At 40.9% G+C, this 16,317-nt stretch overlaps 6 protein-coding genes across 6 annotated transcripts; 3 read left to right on the plus strand and 3 right to left on the minus strand.

Moving 5' to 3' along the window:
• Nucleotides 1-64: 64 nt before the first annotated feature.
• Nucleotides 65-643, minus strand: MELLADRAFT_114501 (uncharacterized protein; the record flags this gene model as incomplete). The annotated part of the gene is made up of 2 exons (XM_007419452.1): nt 65-517; nt 598-643. Coding segments are annotated over 2 exons (499 nt in total), but the record flags the coding sequence as incomplete, so codon positions are not given.
• Nucleotides 644-1,861: 1,218 nt separating this feature from the next.
• On the plus strand, nt 1,862-2,680 carry MELLADRAFT_87246 (uncharacterized protein; the record flags this gene model as incomplete). The annotated part of the gene is made up of 1 exon (XM_007419447.1): nt 1,862-2,680. The coding sequence occupies one exon, from the start codon at nt 1,862-1,864 to the stop codon at nt 2,678-2,680; it is 819 nt and encodes a 272-aa protein (XP_007419509.1).
• A 946-nt stretch (nt 2,681-3,626) lies between these two features.
• On the plus strand, nt 3,627-4,199 carry MELLADRAFT_70130 (uncharacterized protein; the record flags this gene model as incomplete). Its single annotated transcript, XM_007419448.1, has 1 exon — nt 3,627-4,199. One exon carries the CDS (start codon nt 3,627-3,629, stop codon nt 4,197-4,199), a length of 573 nt encoding a protein of 190 aa, XP_007419510.1.
• A 3,615-nt stretch (nt 4,200-7,814) lies between these two features.
• On the plus strand, nt 7,815-10,527 carry MELLADRAFT_87247 (uncharacterized protein; the record flags this gene model as incomplete). Its single annotated transcript, XM_007419449.1, has 9 exons — nt 7,815-8,001; nt 8,051-8,407; nt 8,476-8,568; nt 8,644-8,976; nt 9,037-9,087; nt 9,151-9,329; nt 9,391-9,836; nt 9,924-10,002; nt 10,072-10,527. The coding sequence occupies 9 exons, from the start codon at nt 7,815-7,817 to the stop codon at nt 10,525-10,527; spliced, it is 2,181 nt and encodes a 726-aa protein (XP_007419511.1).
• Nucleotides 10,528-11,308: 781 nt separating this feature from the next.
• Nucleotides 11,309-12,149, minus strand: MELLADRAFT_87248 (uncharacterized protein; the record flags this gene model as incomplete). The annotated part of the gene is made up of 2 exons (XM_007419451.1): nt 11,309-11,345; nt 11,425-12,149. 2 exons carry the CDS (start codon nt 12,147-12,149, stop codon nt 11,309-11,311), a joined length of 762 nt encoding a protein of 253 aa, XP_007419513.1.
• Nucleotides 12,150-13,037: 888 nt separating this feature from the next.
• On the minus strand, nt 13,038-14,686 carry MELLADRAFT_87249 (uncharacterized protein; the record flags this gene model as incomplete). The annotated part of the gene is made up of 7 exons (XM_007419450.1): nt 13,038-13,264; nt 13,327-13,422; nt 13,488-13,586; nt 13,649-13,997; nt 14,063-14,103; nt 14,186-14,470; nt 14,539-14,686. The coding sequence occupies 7 exons, from the start codon at nt 14,684-14,686 to the stop codon at nt 13,038-13,040; spliced, it is 1,245 nt and encodes a 414-aa protein (XP_007419512.1).
• Between the last annotated feature and the right edge of the window lie 1,631 nt (nt 14,687-16,317).

The following is a 16,317-nucleotide window of genomic DNA, read 5'->3' on the forward strand; positions in this document are numbered from 1 at the left end:
TGGTCCCTTGGGATAGGGTTATAGACGGGAGAATCTCTTGAGTGTGAACCATTGCACATCTCACTTGCATTAGGAGCATAAACAGGCGAATCGTAGAATAATCCATGGTGTATTGCGTTTGCATACGGATTATATAGAGGTGAGTTGTTTGAATGCAATCCATGGTACATGTCACTTGCATTGAAATTAACAAGTGAATTCAAATCCCATGCTTCGACGGATAGCAGCTGTGAGTTCATTGCTGGCAGTGGTAATACGCCAGGTGTCGTGTCCGTGATAGATTGTAAACTGAAACCCGCGGCGAGAATAGGGTTAGACGGCATCAAGGATCGAGGAATTGGTTGAAACTCTTCGTTTGAATACGATGGGCGCCGAGAATGCGTTGATGACAATGTGATTTCAAACCAAGGCTCCAATAGTTGTGCGAAGGACGTTTGTTTAGGCGATACATGTGGCGATGATGTACGTTTCTTACTTTCAACCTCTTGGCGACAAACACTTGCTTGTCCTTCGATTGCTATTGAAGAAATAAAAATCAGATCCTTGTCAGCTTCACGCCTCTTGGATATTGTTTCTTATTCGGAAGAGGTTACTGACAGGAGGGGGGTTGGACGGCAGCAGTCAATGACGATGATGAAGCCATTATGAATGATGTTTTATTTTAAACTTGGAGTGGATTTCAAGTTGATGATTATATGGAAGGTGATGAGGATAATATAATTGATGATATTGATGATAGGATATCGAAGAGAATGTTTGTTGGAAAGAATTTCAAGGAACCATTTTTTATTGAATCCTCGTCAAGATAATTGCCATTCAGGTACAACGAATCAAAGAATCTTTACAGTGATCATCATAAAAAACCTGACTTAGGCCTGTTCCTGCCTTGCCGCGCAGTGCCAGTTTGATCGGTCACTTATTTTGCATTGCATGTCTCAAAATGAATTAAGAACGAAAAGTAATGCTGTGACACTGGTGTTTTTTTCTTTCACTACCCAAAAATTAATGTTTTCCGGGCGGACCACATAAATAATTTGTGTCATAGGTGAACCACAGAACACACAAATAATCTTTTCCAGAAATATATATTCTAAGAAGCAGAAAGCTGCAACATTCCTGCTAAAATTGCTAGTGACTGTTAATTGTCTTTTGTAGCTTTCCTGAACTGCGTGCTTTCAAGTTGTATTGATGATTGGTCAGCTCCTTTATAACTTTGATAATCATCCGTTAAGAGCCTCTGTCTCTTTGGGCTTCAGAACTCTACAATGTCAAAGAACTCAGAGAACCTTCAGATATCGTGGTTACTAGCCTGTTCTCACGAACACTGTATAACACACAGCAATCATCCCACTGAAATGGGAAGTGCTTGATGACTTGATACCGACTTCCTCATCTTCACAAACTGTATTTGTTATTACTTCTATCACTGAATCGGACCACATATTACATACGTACATATGCAAGTCTCCAATTTAACCCAACAACCAAACCCTCTGCATCACCGAGAATCCAAACATGAGGGTCAGAACATGCAAGTAAACATTCAATGAAGTGGCCATTGACCCCGTTACCTTTTGTCTTGTGGAAGTCCTTGTCCCTTCATCGTTAGAACTGTGAAGTATTTTGAGCCGGACATATCTTTTGCTACTTAGTTGATCTCGTAGTCTGAGGTGGTCTATTCTTCCTATTCGTGCTAGAGTTTTATAAACCCCAAATATCAGCATCTTCATCATCCAGCTCAGAACAAAACCATTCCTTTTCAGGTATGAATCATCTTCTCATCATTCATGAAACAGAGTTGTATATTCCTTTCTGACCATTCAAATCCCCAACACATCAGTCCTAAAGCACGCTTGTCAATATGCCAGGGAAGTCGAAGAAGAAGTCGCCTACTACAACCTCTCCACAGGGCAGCAATCCAAACCAGCCAGCAACCAGCGACGCAAAAGCGCCACCACTACCATCGGAAATCAACCCCGTCCCAAACCCTTCCCATATATCTGTCGAATATCCTCATGGGGACACTCTGAATTCAACGTACTTTAAAATTCAAACTTTACCTGACAACCTTCGACACTTCCTCGAGCATGATTTCGAAGAAAAGAAGGAGCGTTATAAAAACATTGATTACTATCGGATCCTTGTTCACTTTAATCCAGCAACCGAGTCTCGTCCGACTTCCCGAAAAGACAAGTTGATCGATGCCTTCATGAAAGATGTCTTCCCCTTTCTCAAGCCTTACCGAGCACCTGCACCTCCACAACCAATGCAGACCGATCGAAAAGATTTCAATCCGCTCTCCCGAAGAGTCAAGCGACAAGAGCTCATTGATGTCATTTTAGAGACTGATCGTAAAGTTATCATACCAAACGGGGTAACCAACGACGGGCTGCTCTTATTATATAAGCAGCATGTCGACAAGGATCTCAACATCCCGTGGCAAGTAGAGTACATTAAGCCACCCAATATTGTCCAACGACCACAAGTCAAGACTCTATTAATGGAGGAGCTTCGACTTACCTTACAAGACCGTGCTCCCCATGTATATGTCCATTCTACTCCAATGAGTCACGCTGTCCTCGTTAATCTCTACATCAAATTTGTACTGGACGAAGAAGTCGCGCCTGGGCTCTTAGTCCGTGGGTTCCACTACTCACTTTTGCGTAAAGATCCTTGGTAATCGGTTCGTACACCCTATCTTATTCTTATTTCGTGTTTCATGCATACCTGTTGAATTCGATCCCACAGACTAACAATCTAATGCAACCTATTTTAATTTCAGACGACGGTTATCAAATATCTTCTGCGATCATCAAGTTACTTGTACTTTTGCTCTCAACCAAGTCAATATTTGACCTAGACGAGGAATCTTTATTTACCGGGTAGTGTTTTGTACATCTTTGTTATGGAGTCGGGATGATGTTTAAGTACGGAATTGACCCTGTCTGGGTCAAAGTTTGTACAAATGCCTGGATCACCGAACTTGTATCAGTAGTGTTTTCTTACCCTTTTTCCTGTTCTTACTAAAGTGATCCTCGACTAAATCAACTATCATATATGAGGTTTTGAAACAAAGTCCCTGTCTCGATGTCTGATATTCAATAGTTCTAACTGATTGTAACTTATACAGATTCAAATCAAGATTCCTAGCCGTAAATCAATATTGCTTTAACCTTTGAATATACTCATGAAAATTTTCATACGATGTGAGGTTAGAGTGATGCATGATGAGTTTTATCAAAGTGTCTTGTATTTAAAAACTGCCTCCCTTGGGCACTCGCGATCGTGATGATAACAAATAACATCCTGGGCAAATATCCTACCCACATGCTACACCAATCACATTCTTTACTTTGATTAGGTTGAAATCTCCTTTTTACACTTGTGAAAAGTGAAACATGTACAAGGATAGCACCATCCCCGTGTCTGATGATGCGAGATTCACTAAACCGTAGTGCAATGTAGAGACTTGTTTTATCTACAATGTTGCATCACAGCCTGTCGAGTATCTTTCCATCTTGACTTTCATTTCGCTGCGATATACGTAAGATCTTCTCAAAAGATCCTCAGTAACTCGAGCTTTCAATCTCCTCCTTTTATCGTACTTTGCTGGATTAAATCAGAGCATGTCACCTATCACGAAGAAAAAAAACAATACCCATCGAGTCAAATGTGTCTGTCGTGCTTTCGATTGCTACTTGGGTCGATATGTTGATGCAAATGGGGTGACTCAAGTCGGAGTGGAGGTATTACCCGCAACTTTGATGGCTCATGAACTTGCTGACAAAGTGAATGAGGCCACCTCAAGCACGTCTGCTGAACAAGACATACCAACCTCTCACAATGCTCGAAACCGTTCACCAAGTCAAGCGTCCCTCATCGGATCTATAGCTCGCTTGCGATTGAAAGAAAAAAATCCACAATCACAATCCTCTGGTTCTAACCCGATGTCACAACAGCCCATAGGTACTTTCGAGGCTCATCGAACTGGTTTGACACCCAGCAACCAGGATGTTCACCCCTTGGAATCTGGTCTTCGAGGAACTCCACCAGAGCTGGACACTGGTACAGCATCAAGAGAACCCTACCCGGGGGATCAAAACACATCATCTGTATTATCGAAAATGTGTTTAGATTCCACATCCGCAAAGGCGGCCGGTGTCCAAGTGTACAACTGCGGTGAGGTCTTTTTCTGGTAAACTCTGTGGTGCATCATAATCAACACAACCTCTGATCTCAGTGATTTCTTCCCTACAGATCGGTTTTACCAGTTCACACTGGAAAACATGAATCCCGTACTACTTCACGTTATTCTAGTGGCTGCAATTCTTAGTGTGTTTGGAAACATATCAACGAACTCGGCATCATGGCTTTTGGATTGTCTCAAGATCATAGTTGAGCTCTGCTTGAGTGGAGCAATCAACATATTCAAACCTCGTGCTCTTCTATCAATGTCTGATGAATCAATCTTGAGGCGGATTCCAAAAACAATCACTACAGCGATCACTTGGCTCAACATCGAACCTGATCTCATTGAGGTGAACTGTTGTGAATCGTGTTTTGCTCTCTACCCACTCGAACGCACCCCAATCAGATGCACACATCGATATTCTCAAATACCCGGTGGACCGCCCAAAGTATCTGATCCTGATTCTGAAATCCCTCAATCAGAGGGCGCTTACAAGCCTGATAATTCAGAGTTTTTAGAAAAAACATGTGGCCAATTACTACTGCATTTCAAGCGCGGAAAGGAAAGACCAGTTCGTAGATATGCATTTCAAAAACTTTCTGATTGGATTGCTCGGTTGATGTCACGCCCAGGTATTGAAGCACGGCTTGATGAGTCTCTCAAAGAATCACAAAAACAATTCAACCCAATGGGTAAATTCAGCGACATTCATCAATCAAGAATCTGGAAAGAATTTCGAGCGTCAGATGGTAGCCAGTACACTGCTAGGAGTGGAAACTTAACTTTTGGGATGTTTGTTGATGCAATTAATCCTTATGGAAACAAAATCAGCGGAAAACACTCTTCAATCACTTTTATTGTTTTAGTGTGCCTTACACTTCCACTTGACATTAGACATCAACCTGAAAATGTCTTTGTAGTGGGAATTGCACCCGGCCCCCGCGAACCGTCACTGGAACAAATGAATTGGATATTACGCCCAATTGTAACTGAACTAAAAGCTTTATGGAGTCCAGGATTGCTTTTATCTCGTACTCATCAATACAAAAAAGGACGTCTAATCAGAGTAGCTCTATTGCCATTTATTGCCGACATTCCAGCTTTACGAAGATCCCTTGGGTTTCCAAGCGCAACAGCAAGATATTTCTGCTCTATTTGTCTCCTCACTAAAGATGAAATCAATGTTTTGGATCAAAGTCAGTGGCCAGGGCGTACATCCTGTAAGCACAAAGTCTGGGCATTCCAAGCACGTGACTCAAAGAGTGTTGAAGAGCGCAAAAAAATCTTCGAAACTCATGGAGTTCGCTATTCAGTATTGTTAGAGCTTGATTATTGGAATATAATTGATTACCATGTGGTCGACTCTATGCATAACTTGTTGCTTGGTCTTCTCTCGTGGCATCTGCGTAGGTTTTGGGCAATGAAAGATATCAAGAGTGAAGAAAATCAGGCACCACCAATAACCAAAGCAGAGCTTCAAGATCTTATACTCGAACACTCTCAGCCACCACCTACAAAAGCATATGAAGATCAATTCGAAACTCAAGCAGAAGCACAGGCAGATGACTTACGCTTTGAGGATGTGTCTTTCGAAGACAACACCAATACAAGTGATGAAGATTTTGATCCACTCGGTCATTCAGGATGGAATGGAAAATGGGAGTCACCGCCTCCGGATGAGATTATCTTTGATGAAGAAATGTTGGAACATATCAATTCTCGCCTACATTTGATCAAAATTCCAAGCTGGATCAAACGCGCAATCCCAGTCCTTGGTAAAGCCTCATTTGGGAAGTTGAAAGCGGATGAATGGAGGAATTTATTCACCATTCAGTTGCCCCTGATTTTGATTCCATTGTGGTCTGGTAAAGATCCAGTGAAGACATCACTTTTAAAAAATTTTCTTCATTTAGTCACCCTGGTTAATCTTGCTCTGAAACGGGATATAACATTTGAGCAAATAGAAAGATACCAATACCACATCAAGCAGTACCTGGAAGGCTCACTCATCATGTTCAAACACTGTCATCTTGCTCCAAACCATCATATGTCAATTCATTTGACAGATCTGCTCAAGCGTTTTGGTCCAGTTCGTGCGTGGTGGTCTTTTGTTTTTGAAAGATTGATGGGTAGTATACTCAAGGGTTGTCACAACAATCATATTGGTGATTTCAATTTCTCTCACTCTTCTGACTTTCATTTATTGACCATTCACTGTTTTTGCATAAACTAGGTGAACTCGAAATAACTTTCCTCAAGAGATATTGCTCTGCGGGAAACTTGGCAGCACTTCTGAAAGACTGTAAACTTCCAGGTCCTCTCAAACAGTACACTACAAGGCTTCAGTCGCTTTACGAGCCAGAGAAGCGCCGTCCCAGGAGAACTTCTAATTCTAAAATGATAACTATTGAAAACAATGTCTTGAAAATGTTAATTTCACAATTGAATGGACAAAAAGACGAAGTGTTCCAATGGATGATGCCTGAAGATTTCTGTCTACTTGACCGTGACGAAGCCGTTGGCTTTCGTCCAGTTCAGCCTCGAGGGATCTTTCACAAACAAATAACCCACAAGGACGTATCATATTCAACTTTCTCTGGCAGCCAAAAAGACAGTTTTATCACTTTTCGATGTAGCGAAACAAATCGAATTGGCTTCGGAAGGATATTCTCAATATTTACTCACTCTAGATTGTCAAAAAACTCAGAAAACGTCTCTCAAACATGGCTACAAGTTCAGTGCTTTACCGAACTCCCAGCAAGATTGAAGAAATTTGATCCATTCGACCAGATAGATGCACCTGATGTGCAAATTTGCTTGCGCGCTTGGCTGCCAACAAAAGACTGTATGGTAAAGCTTGAAGAGATTGTAGCACATTGTGCATGGATGATGTATAAACCCGGAGTGATTCATAGGCAGTTAGACATTCCTACTGTAGCACTTGTCTCAACCGAAAGGTAAAATTTTTTTCCTCAAAGATCGAAAACAATACAAAACAGATGTTTACAAAAAAAGACAGCAAGGATCGTTGCTCTTTATACTTATAAAATGATCTGAATTAGTTATTTCATTCGTTGAATCTGATAAAAACTAACTCGAGCAATGAAACAAAAATGTTACATTGATTTTTCTGAGGGGATCTTGATGTTGACCAAAGTATGTATTGTAAGCTCAATCGAGTATAGTAATGATATTAAAGTGGTACATAGATATATAGAGTGTCATATATCTCTATATCTATTTTAATAGCAACTCTTGCTCATGAGGGATGTGACTCGCAAAGACTTCAAAAGCTTTTGTCACATTAGTCATCTCAATCGAATGTAGAGTCATCAAGTGGGTGTATTTTGTGATTTTTGAATACATATACCTTGATACAAATTCATGAAACCATTGTCAATGGTCAAGCTGAATTCTGACCTCAGTTTTCAAAGGACCAAAGAAACTGTCCACTGTTGCTACGAGGGACTTTCTTTGTGATGATGTGATGAATATTCACACATAAATCTCGCCCCCGAGTCCTGACACGAACATGAATACTTAGCATTCTTTTCAACTTCACTACTCTCGACTCTCCTTCAGTATCAATCTCTTTTCCGTGCCGTCCAATTTTGAGCTGGTCTCCATGGCTAGAAATGCCTCTATTAAAGCAGGTGGCAGTGGTCGTAAAACACGCAGCAGCCGCAGTCAACAAGTTGAATCCCATCGCGAATCCCAGGACGATACAAATCCAAATACAAACAATCCTTCAAATTCACAGAAGATTTCAAAAAAAAGAAAGAATGATATCGTCGATGATCAACAACAAGATGGTGAGTGTGTATTTCTATCTTTTGAGTTGTGACATTCAACTACGAGAAGCTGATTACACGATAACTATGCTAGAAACTTCGAAAACTAAATCTCTTGAAAAGGTTGGAATAATGGTAGGCGCCAAAACCTCTCGAAACCGACTTCTGGATCTCCTCTCAAAGCATGTCACCAAGAAGCGACCTAGGATATCCAATGATCAACAGAATCAGCCCGCGGCAACTGTGGATACGACAACAGACAACAGTATCATAGTGGAGCAAGAAGAAGACTCACCAGAGGTTGAAGTCGATTTTTCAAATTTTGATATACCCGACTTGGTCAAAATGATCTCTGGCGTTGGGGTGGACAGTAGGGGGATGGATAAGGCTGAACTGGTACAGAACTGCAAAATATACCGAGATCTAAGTGAGTGGGTAATTAGGTTTTCAGTTGAATCAGTTGGCGTCTAAAATCCAGTTGGATCATCATTACAGTCATTGTACCGCCGAAGCGCACCGTCGATCTAAACACCTTCAAAAAAGGAGTCAAATTCACGTTCCAATCAGATCCTCAAGCATCATGCCAGGGTAAATATATTCTTACGGGAATTTTCTTGTTTTGTATGGTTAACAAGTCTGATGTGTGAAGACAATTCTATGCAGCTGGTCCGAGCAATTCAAACACACAAGAACTAACCGCAAGACCAACGGTACATATACTTCCCAGTCTTGAACACAGAAGATTTGTACATCCTCGACCAAAGCCAACAATCTTGAGCACGACACCAGCTTCGTCCAACAATAAAGGGAAGGAAAGAGATATGGAGGAAGGTGATGATGATTATGAACCGGATCAGGAAGTCGGAGACGATGAGGAATCAGGAGACTGTATTGAGACCAGTCGAGTACGAAAAGGGAGTAGAAGAAGTAGTAAAGAGGCGGGGGATCATCAAGAAGAAGGTTTGGGTTCATCGGGGATGGATAGAGAGAATACGAGTAAGTTTCCATAGGAATTCAATCTACAGGTTACAAGTTGTCTAATTAGTTGGCTTCTAGCAAAAAACAATAGAGAAAGACCATCATACGACGAGAACAGAGACTATACAAGTAAGCTTTTGTCAGATTTTCATCCGAAGGTTATAACGCACAGTCTAATTGTTTGGCTTCTAGGAAGTGATGATCCAGGTCACCCTTCTTACAACGAGATGAAGCGTTTGTGGCAAATCACAGACGAAAAGGTCAATAGACTTACTGATGAGGTGAAAGCTTTGACTCAAGTGGTGGATAGACACGTGAATGGAACTCCCGAGAAGAGGTTCCAAAATAAGACCCGTGGTGGCCGTATATCAGTAAGCAAACCTAAGCCTCACATCGTTACATTTCTACCTAATGACACCTTTTTCTGTAAAGGCATACATCAGGTTTCATATTAGTGTGATGCTCGGTCAAAAATCAGACACGGACCCACTCCCACCACCCGCGCGCCCTGAAGATAAAGACAAGTGGATATACGAGAATGATCTCGATAGTGTTGAGATCAATGTTCAAGATTTGCCCTTACACGACGATGAAGATGCTGAAGATTCAAACCCAGATGGTCCTGGACATCCAGATGCGTCTCCTCAACAATTAGCAATAATCCGAAAATTAATGCATTCGGTTGGTTTGGAATCCTTTCGCCCCGATTTTAGTCAATCTGCACAATCACTAGACAATAAGTGGTTATGGGATATTTCAGAGAAGATTTTTCTTAAGTTGGCTGAATGCGGCGAGTATCCAGGAGTTCCCTTAGACGGCGAGGATAAGGAGTTCATCAAAAGATACTTTAGTACCCATTTTCAGAGCTTGAAGAAAAGGTATGTCGAAGCTTCGTTTTCAAATGAATTCTTTATCATTTCTGAGATTTCTTATAGATTCATATCATTGATTTGTTTTGTGTTTAGATATCGTAAGGGGCAGTGGGAAGAAGATCGTCAGAAGGCTGCAACTGACATGAACAGGCGTACAACCAGGCTAGGTCGGGTGAGTTCCAAGTAATCATTTCACATCATTTTCGAAACGCTCCTAACAGAATACCCCGTTTGAATTCAGCTCAAAACCGCTCGAAGAAAAATTGTGCTAGCAAATCAACGACTTTGGCCTCTCATACCGATTGTTGAAGCTGCTTGCAGTGATGACGAAACTGATACCGAAAGCTCTTCAATCAATTCTTCTCCAGGAGAGACAGGCTCAATAATAGTTCGGAATATCTCGTGGCGTAGTGGGGAGTTGGCTGGTGTATGGAAACGCCTCGACAGCTGCCAATCTCGTCAAAAAGACAGTCTTACCGCATCCAACTCATCTCCTAGAGGGCGTCGCTCCCGTCCTCGTCTTCGTATGCAAAATGCACCTGCAAGTAGGATTTCGGTTCCCAAAAACCTCCCGACGGACTGCTACTCAAAAGACTTTTTGGATAGTCTCACTTCCAAACAAAAATCTCCACTCGATATCGATCCTACACCTGTCTTACCTGCCATACTTATTGCCTTAGACACGCTTGGTTTCTAAGGGTGAGAAAATTACGAAAATTACTTGCTAATTGTTCTTTGGAATTATATTTCTTGTTCCTTCATTTATCTCAACTTACAGTCGTTGGATCAAAAGATTGTAATCAACCAGAATTTTCATCTGACACGTTTTTTTTGGATTCCGTTGATCCTTTATTGCTTGTCAAATCCTTATACAGAACAAAAATTATAAGTTTGGTTTGTTGCCATGAGAAAACATGCGAGTCCCACCTTTTCTTCAGAGAAAAGGTTGAGTCACACCTTTTCTAGTGAGAAAAGGTGTGACTCGCACAGTTGCTCACCCAATTAAGATCATTGAGTTAGCACCACAATACTCTCCAATATTGTCCTTGGAACAAGTGGACCCCGGAGCTGATCATGCATCTTTTTGTGAAAAAAGCACCCAATCAATTTTTCAAACCATATAGAGTTATATGTATCATTATCAAGCCAAAGTCTGATCATCAACCTGCCCTACACTTGCATCACATAATGCTGTACATACTAAAATTGGTCTATCACATTGTTTCCTTTAATCCTTGTGTTGTTCCGTATGTAATTTGATCAACTTGTTCATCTCATGAAAACTAGTCTAATGATATACAACTCTGACATCAAAAAAATCAAAACGGAAAGGATGAGAAAAAGAGACCGAGAAGAAATAGGAAAAGAAAAGTCAAAGCATCAAATCAAAAGAAACAAAGTGTCAGATTACAATCTTGTCATGATGGTTGCTACAATCAAACGATATTTTACATACATCTTTGTTGCATATGAGGACTTCAATGTTGACCAGTACTATGCTTCTCGAGGATCTTTCTACAAGTTAATTTATGTATATAATGAGTTAAGAGTAGACTCTAGATGTTCATACAGGAGATTGTGAGGGATAACATACCTATGATGATTGCTCAAAGCATGAATGAATGCACCGTCTTTTGCGACAGCTTCAAATGCTCTCTGATACGATATCAATGAGGTTCTTGCACCTCTTAATTGCTCTTCGAGCTCTTGCACTGAGGTAGGTGAGAGTTTGGGTTCGCGTAGAAGAAGCTGAATTGTCTCGACGGACTCGTGGGCGCTTCGAAGGTTAGCCGCAGCTTCGTGGGATTCCTCGTCGGGATCATCTTGAGCATGAACAAGCTCTTCGATCTCAGCATGATTGAGATACTTGTACTTCTCTACGAATCGCTCAAGATCTAGGGCCGCGAGACGGAAGCGCCCGTTCTTGAGGTTCAGAAGACAACGCTCGTTGAAAAATTCGATCCGTTTGGCGTCAATATCAGCGCTGGAATTTACCCATCTGTTGGTGGGTTGAACGGTGGTTGTTGGGTTGTGCAGGTTGACTTGAACATAGTTTGTGGTCGGGCTTTCAGGGATGATTATGTTGTTTAGACGGGGGGCTACCATTTCGACAAAAATCTTCAGGAGGAGCTCATGATCTTCTCTTGCATTTTGAGTGAAAGAGAAATACGGATAAAACGAAAGGATGACCTCCACAATTTGGGCGGGAGTGGCTTTGCTTAGAAAAAAGTCTGGATCAATCATACGTTCAGGTTCATTAACGACATATTCAAGGATATAATTGGGGAGGAAAACGTGATATTGGACTGGACATGACATGATGATGTATCAGATCAAGAGATATCTAAGCTTGGGGAGATATGGATGAACACCCGGTTGGAAGAGTGCGTTCTTATATGTAGTTTATATAGGCCTGATTCATCGAATTAGAACCTTCTGATGTGATAATTATCAAAGTCCGTGGGCCTCGTGTCTCATGTTCAATGATTAATATATGCAGAAGAATTTATATACACTACTTTAATCTTGTCAAAGATTCTTATTAGAATTATGTTGACAAATTCCGTATGTGTACGCTGTTATCCTAATTAACACCGCTGTCCTCACTCCAAGGCAATCTCTAAACAAATGGGCCACCGATATGTGCGTGAATTGTGTTTCAGAGTCTTGATCTCAAGGCACCTTCATCACGAATTCTTCCGTTTGTTCTAGATCAAACCTAATGTACTCCCCGAAGTATCTAAGTAGATTATTGCTATCTGATAGATTGAAAGGATACATTGGCTTGTAACTGTACAATTAATAATTAATTGAGGTTATTATTTTTCGCGCCACACCGAGTTGTCTCAGAGAGACAAATTAGAAAAGTGATGTATCTACATACGTATATTAATACTTTTCCCGCAGTTTAGAAAAGTGAAAAATTGTGTCAATAATTTTCTACGGCTTTAGGAATTTTCCAAACGCATGAGGAAAGAACACATTTTTTGTAGATATAGCTTGTAACTCATCTTTTGTTTTACATGTACAAACAAAGTAATATCTAAAAGACGAAAACCAGTTACATTCACAAGTAGCAAAGAATTTTTGAAAATTTGAGAAGGTCATGTAAACTTAGGCCGATTCATCTTTTGTGATTATAGCATGAAGAATGATCATCAATATAAATGTTCAGCTGAGATTTAAAGATGTTGCTTGTAGACTCCTTCAGGCATCATCAGCATCTTCTGTATCCTCCTCGTCCTCGTCTTCCTGCATCAACCTCTCAAGTATCTGCCCGTGAGTGACTACGTCTTCATGATGATCGTCAAAGTTGTGACGTAATGTGTCCACTTGAGCTTGCAGATGAGTGACCATGGGTTCAAGTCTCTCAATGATCTGTACCTTTCTGTCAAGACGATTGTTGACTGCCTCAGTCGATTTGGTGACGTTTTCTAACAAATTCAAATCAGCTAGAGCAATGATTGGTCAATGCAGAGCTTCAGATCGTACTAACCTAAGTCTTTGAATTTCATCGCGAATTGATAATTCTCTTCTCTCAATTGCTCAACTCCGTCCAACACCTGAGCAAGCGAATTTTCAAGCTGGCAAACTGGAGAGACGAATTTGTGTTAAAGAAGTCCATTCTCAAACACACAAACTTTGGCGGAAACTCACTACGTTGCTCTCGTCCCCTTTCTTCCAAAAACACATCAACACCAGACTTTGTCTTAGTCATATTATTGATCAAAATCGGGGGGATATCTTTCCCTAGCACTAGAGCAAGCAATTGAACACAATCAGCCCATGACTAGACCAGATGATGAGTTGTTACATACCAAGGTTCCCAGCATCCATCAGCTCATTATCTGAGAACTCAATCAGATCAGCAGGTCCGACATCCTTTGGTTTTTTGGAACGAGTGGGGCCGTTCATCTCAGTAGAAACCACTTGTGGTGTTGTCGATTTGTTCGTGGCTATATCTGGCTTGGTGATAGAGGTGGCTAAAGGTAAGACTGGCATTCGAATGGAGTCTCGAAGATTCTTGAGATCCTGTTCATCTTCATCAAAAACAGGAGATTGACCTGAGGCTACGATCGCAGGTAAAGTCGGTGGGTTGCCGCTCTGAGGACTGATAGCGCCAAGTGAAGCAGTAGATTTGTTGACAGATCGCGAGGAGTGATTGATCTACATTGGGTATATGTCAATTTCTGGAGGAGATAACTCGAGAAGGACAGGTGAAGGAGACAAACCTTTTTCTTTTTGGTGATCTTGGAACTAGTACCACGAGCCTCTGATGATTCAAACAATTTAGGCATATACCTCTTTAACAATTGTATCATTGATGATCCGAGGGATGACTTTGAGATACATACCTGTCTCGGTAGTTTTTGGGCTTTTTTTAATCTCTGACGATGCAACTCTCTTTCCCTGGCGTGCAGTACCTGTGGTCGGGTTGAGGGACGGTGGAATCGCTGGTTTTAAATCTTGAAGTTCTTGAATTGATCGGATTTTTGGATAGTTTGCTGTAGCACCAGAGATCCCGATGCCTGAAGTGACGATCTGACCGTTTGCGATATTACCAGATGTGTCGATCTCTGAAGCACCTTCGGCCGCACTTAAATGAGTTGATGTGTTACTTGCCGAGTTTGGAAAGTCTACTGACAGGCCTGGATCAGTTTTGATGGTTTAGCGTATGAGCCACGGAATTTCAATCGTAAAAACGTACATTCTGGTTGGAGTGATCGCACCAACTGTGCCAGACTAAGTGGGTCGATTCTCGATCGGATTATAGTCTTTGGGTGGTTAATGTGTATCCAATCCAACATCATCTGTTTGGATACACCGGGAGCGTCGGGATCAAACAAGCAGGGCATTGCGCACAAGCTTTCGGTAGCCAAGATACAAAGCACAATCAGAGCTATATCAGGAAATCAAGGGGAGGTTTTGAAGACCGAGAGACTCATACCTTCTGTATGTCTATCGTGTCCAGAGCTGCTGAGACGAACTGATAAAAGCTGACAAAACTAGGCTTATCTAGCTGTCTCTAGATCCTGACAATTGATGTTCAAACAGTAGAAAAGAACCAAGAGTTATGTGAAATGAAGCAACAAATTTCCGCACAGATGAGGTGGATGAAAAAAGGCAGTGGAGTCGAAAAGGAAATTGGAGAACAAGACTGCAAATATATAGCAGAGTATGTGACTTGTAAGGATCCTGATCAAAAAGAAGATTGAGGTCTTCCAAGCATGGCTATCAATGATCGGTGGTTTGAAATTTATGTATTGATGAGTTGAAGGAGGATCTCATCAATAAGGAGAGTCTTGACGAATGCTATGGATTCTTATTCAAGCTGATTTAATACATAAGTCATATGTACAAGGGATGCATCGAATAGTTTGATAGTCAAAATAAAACTGTGAAGATTGTGGAACAAAAATATTGAGTTGTTCAATTGGTGGCCAGGCTCAAACTCCGCTAAATGACAATATTAATTTGATTACTATACTGTGCTTTTTGTCCTCTGGAGTCATACAGATTGCGGACAAACATCAGGAAGTGACGGACCACACCTTTGCTGCAGAGTTAGTGAGAACTTATGAGAATGAAAATACAGTAGATCATGGAGGATTTATCTCGAAGATCAGAACCAGGTTGATACACCCTTGTCTGAGATTCCCGCTGATAATGACATGATAGGATTTGATTGATCTGTGGTCTGGGGACCATGTTTGAGTGGTAATAAAGAATATTTGTGTTCTGAAACACAGGTATCACATAAACCATTTTTGTGTTCTGCCCGGAAAACATTAATTTTCGGGTAGTGTATGATTCTTTTCCTTGTTTTTCTCGACAAATGTCTATCAAGTTACCAAACTCCATAGCTTGTACCATACTGCTGCAGATTAAAATTCAGTTATATGAAGCTCACACTAAAGAACAAAGCATGTTCACTTAAAACTAGGCATCATAGATTTCAATCTCAAGTAGCATATTTTTTCCAATCATCCAGGTAATGAAAGTCTGTGTTAATGCTTTTGGTTATTTCATATTGGTTGACAGAAATCCAAACTCTTGAGTTCACTGAAAATGTATGAGATTTTATCATTCCATGTTTTTCATGAAAATCCGCAATGTCCTGCCCTGTTTTCCTTTCGGTGCCGCTCTACTCAAAAGGCTTAATCATAGATTGGAAGTCAAACCTTCAGGTTTTGTAGGATCTACATGTGAGACTTCCTTTATTGTGATCTTTTGACGTCTGAATGCCATGGGACCTCAATATCATGTACCCTTCATTGGTATTAGATGAATTGGTATGAATATGTTATTTATATGGCTCAAGGCTTTGATGACAATACAAAGTTCATGCAGATAGTACTATGCTGCACTATATATCTTTCCATCATTCAAGAGAAAAGAGTCTTTCATGATTAGCTGGATTTGTTTCTATGTGGACTACAAGTAATTTGAATGCTGACTCTCTCATTTTTGGTGATGCCAGGGTCGG

Source organism: Melampsora larici-populina, assembly GCF_000204055.1.
Source record: "Melampsora larici-populina 98AG31 unplaced genomic scaffold MELLAscaffold_201, whole genome shotgun sequence".
Classification (NCBI taxonomy): Eukaryota; Fungi; Basidiomycota; class Pucciniomycetes; order Pucciniales; family Melampsoraceae; genus Melampsora; species Melampsora laricis-populina.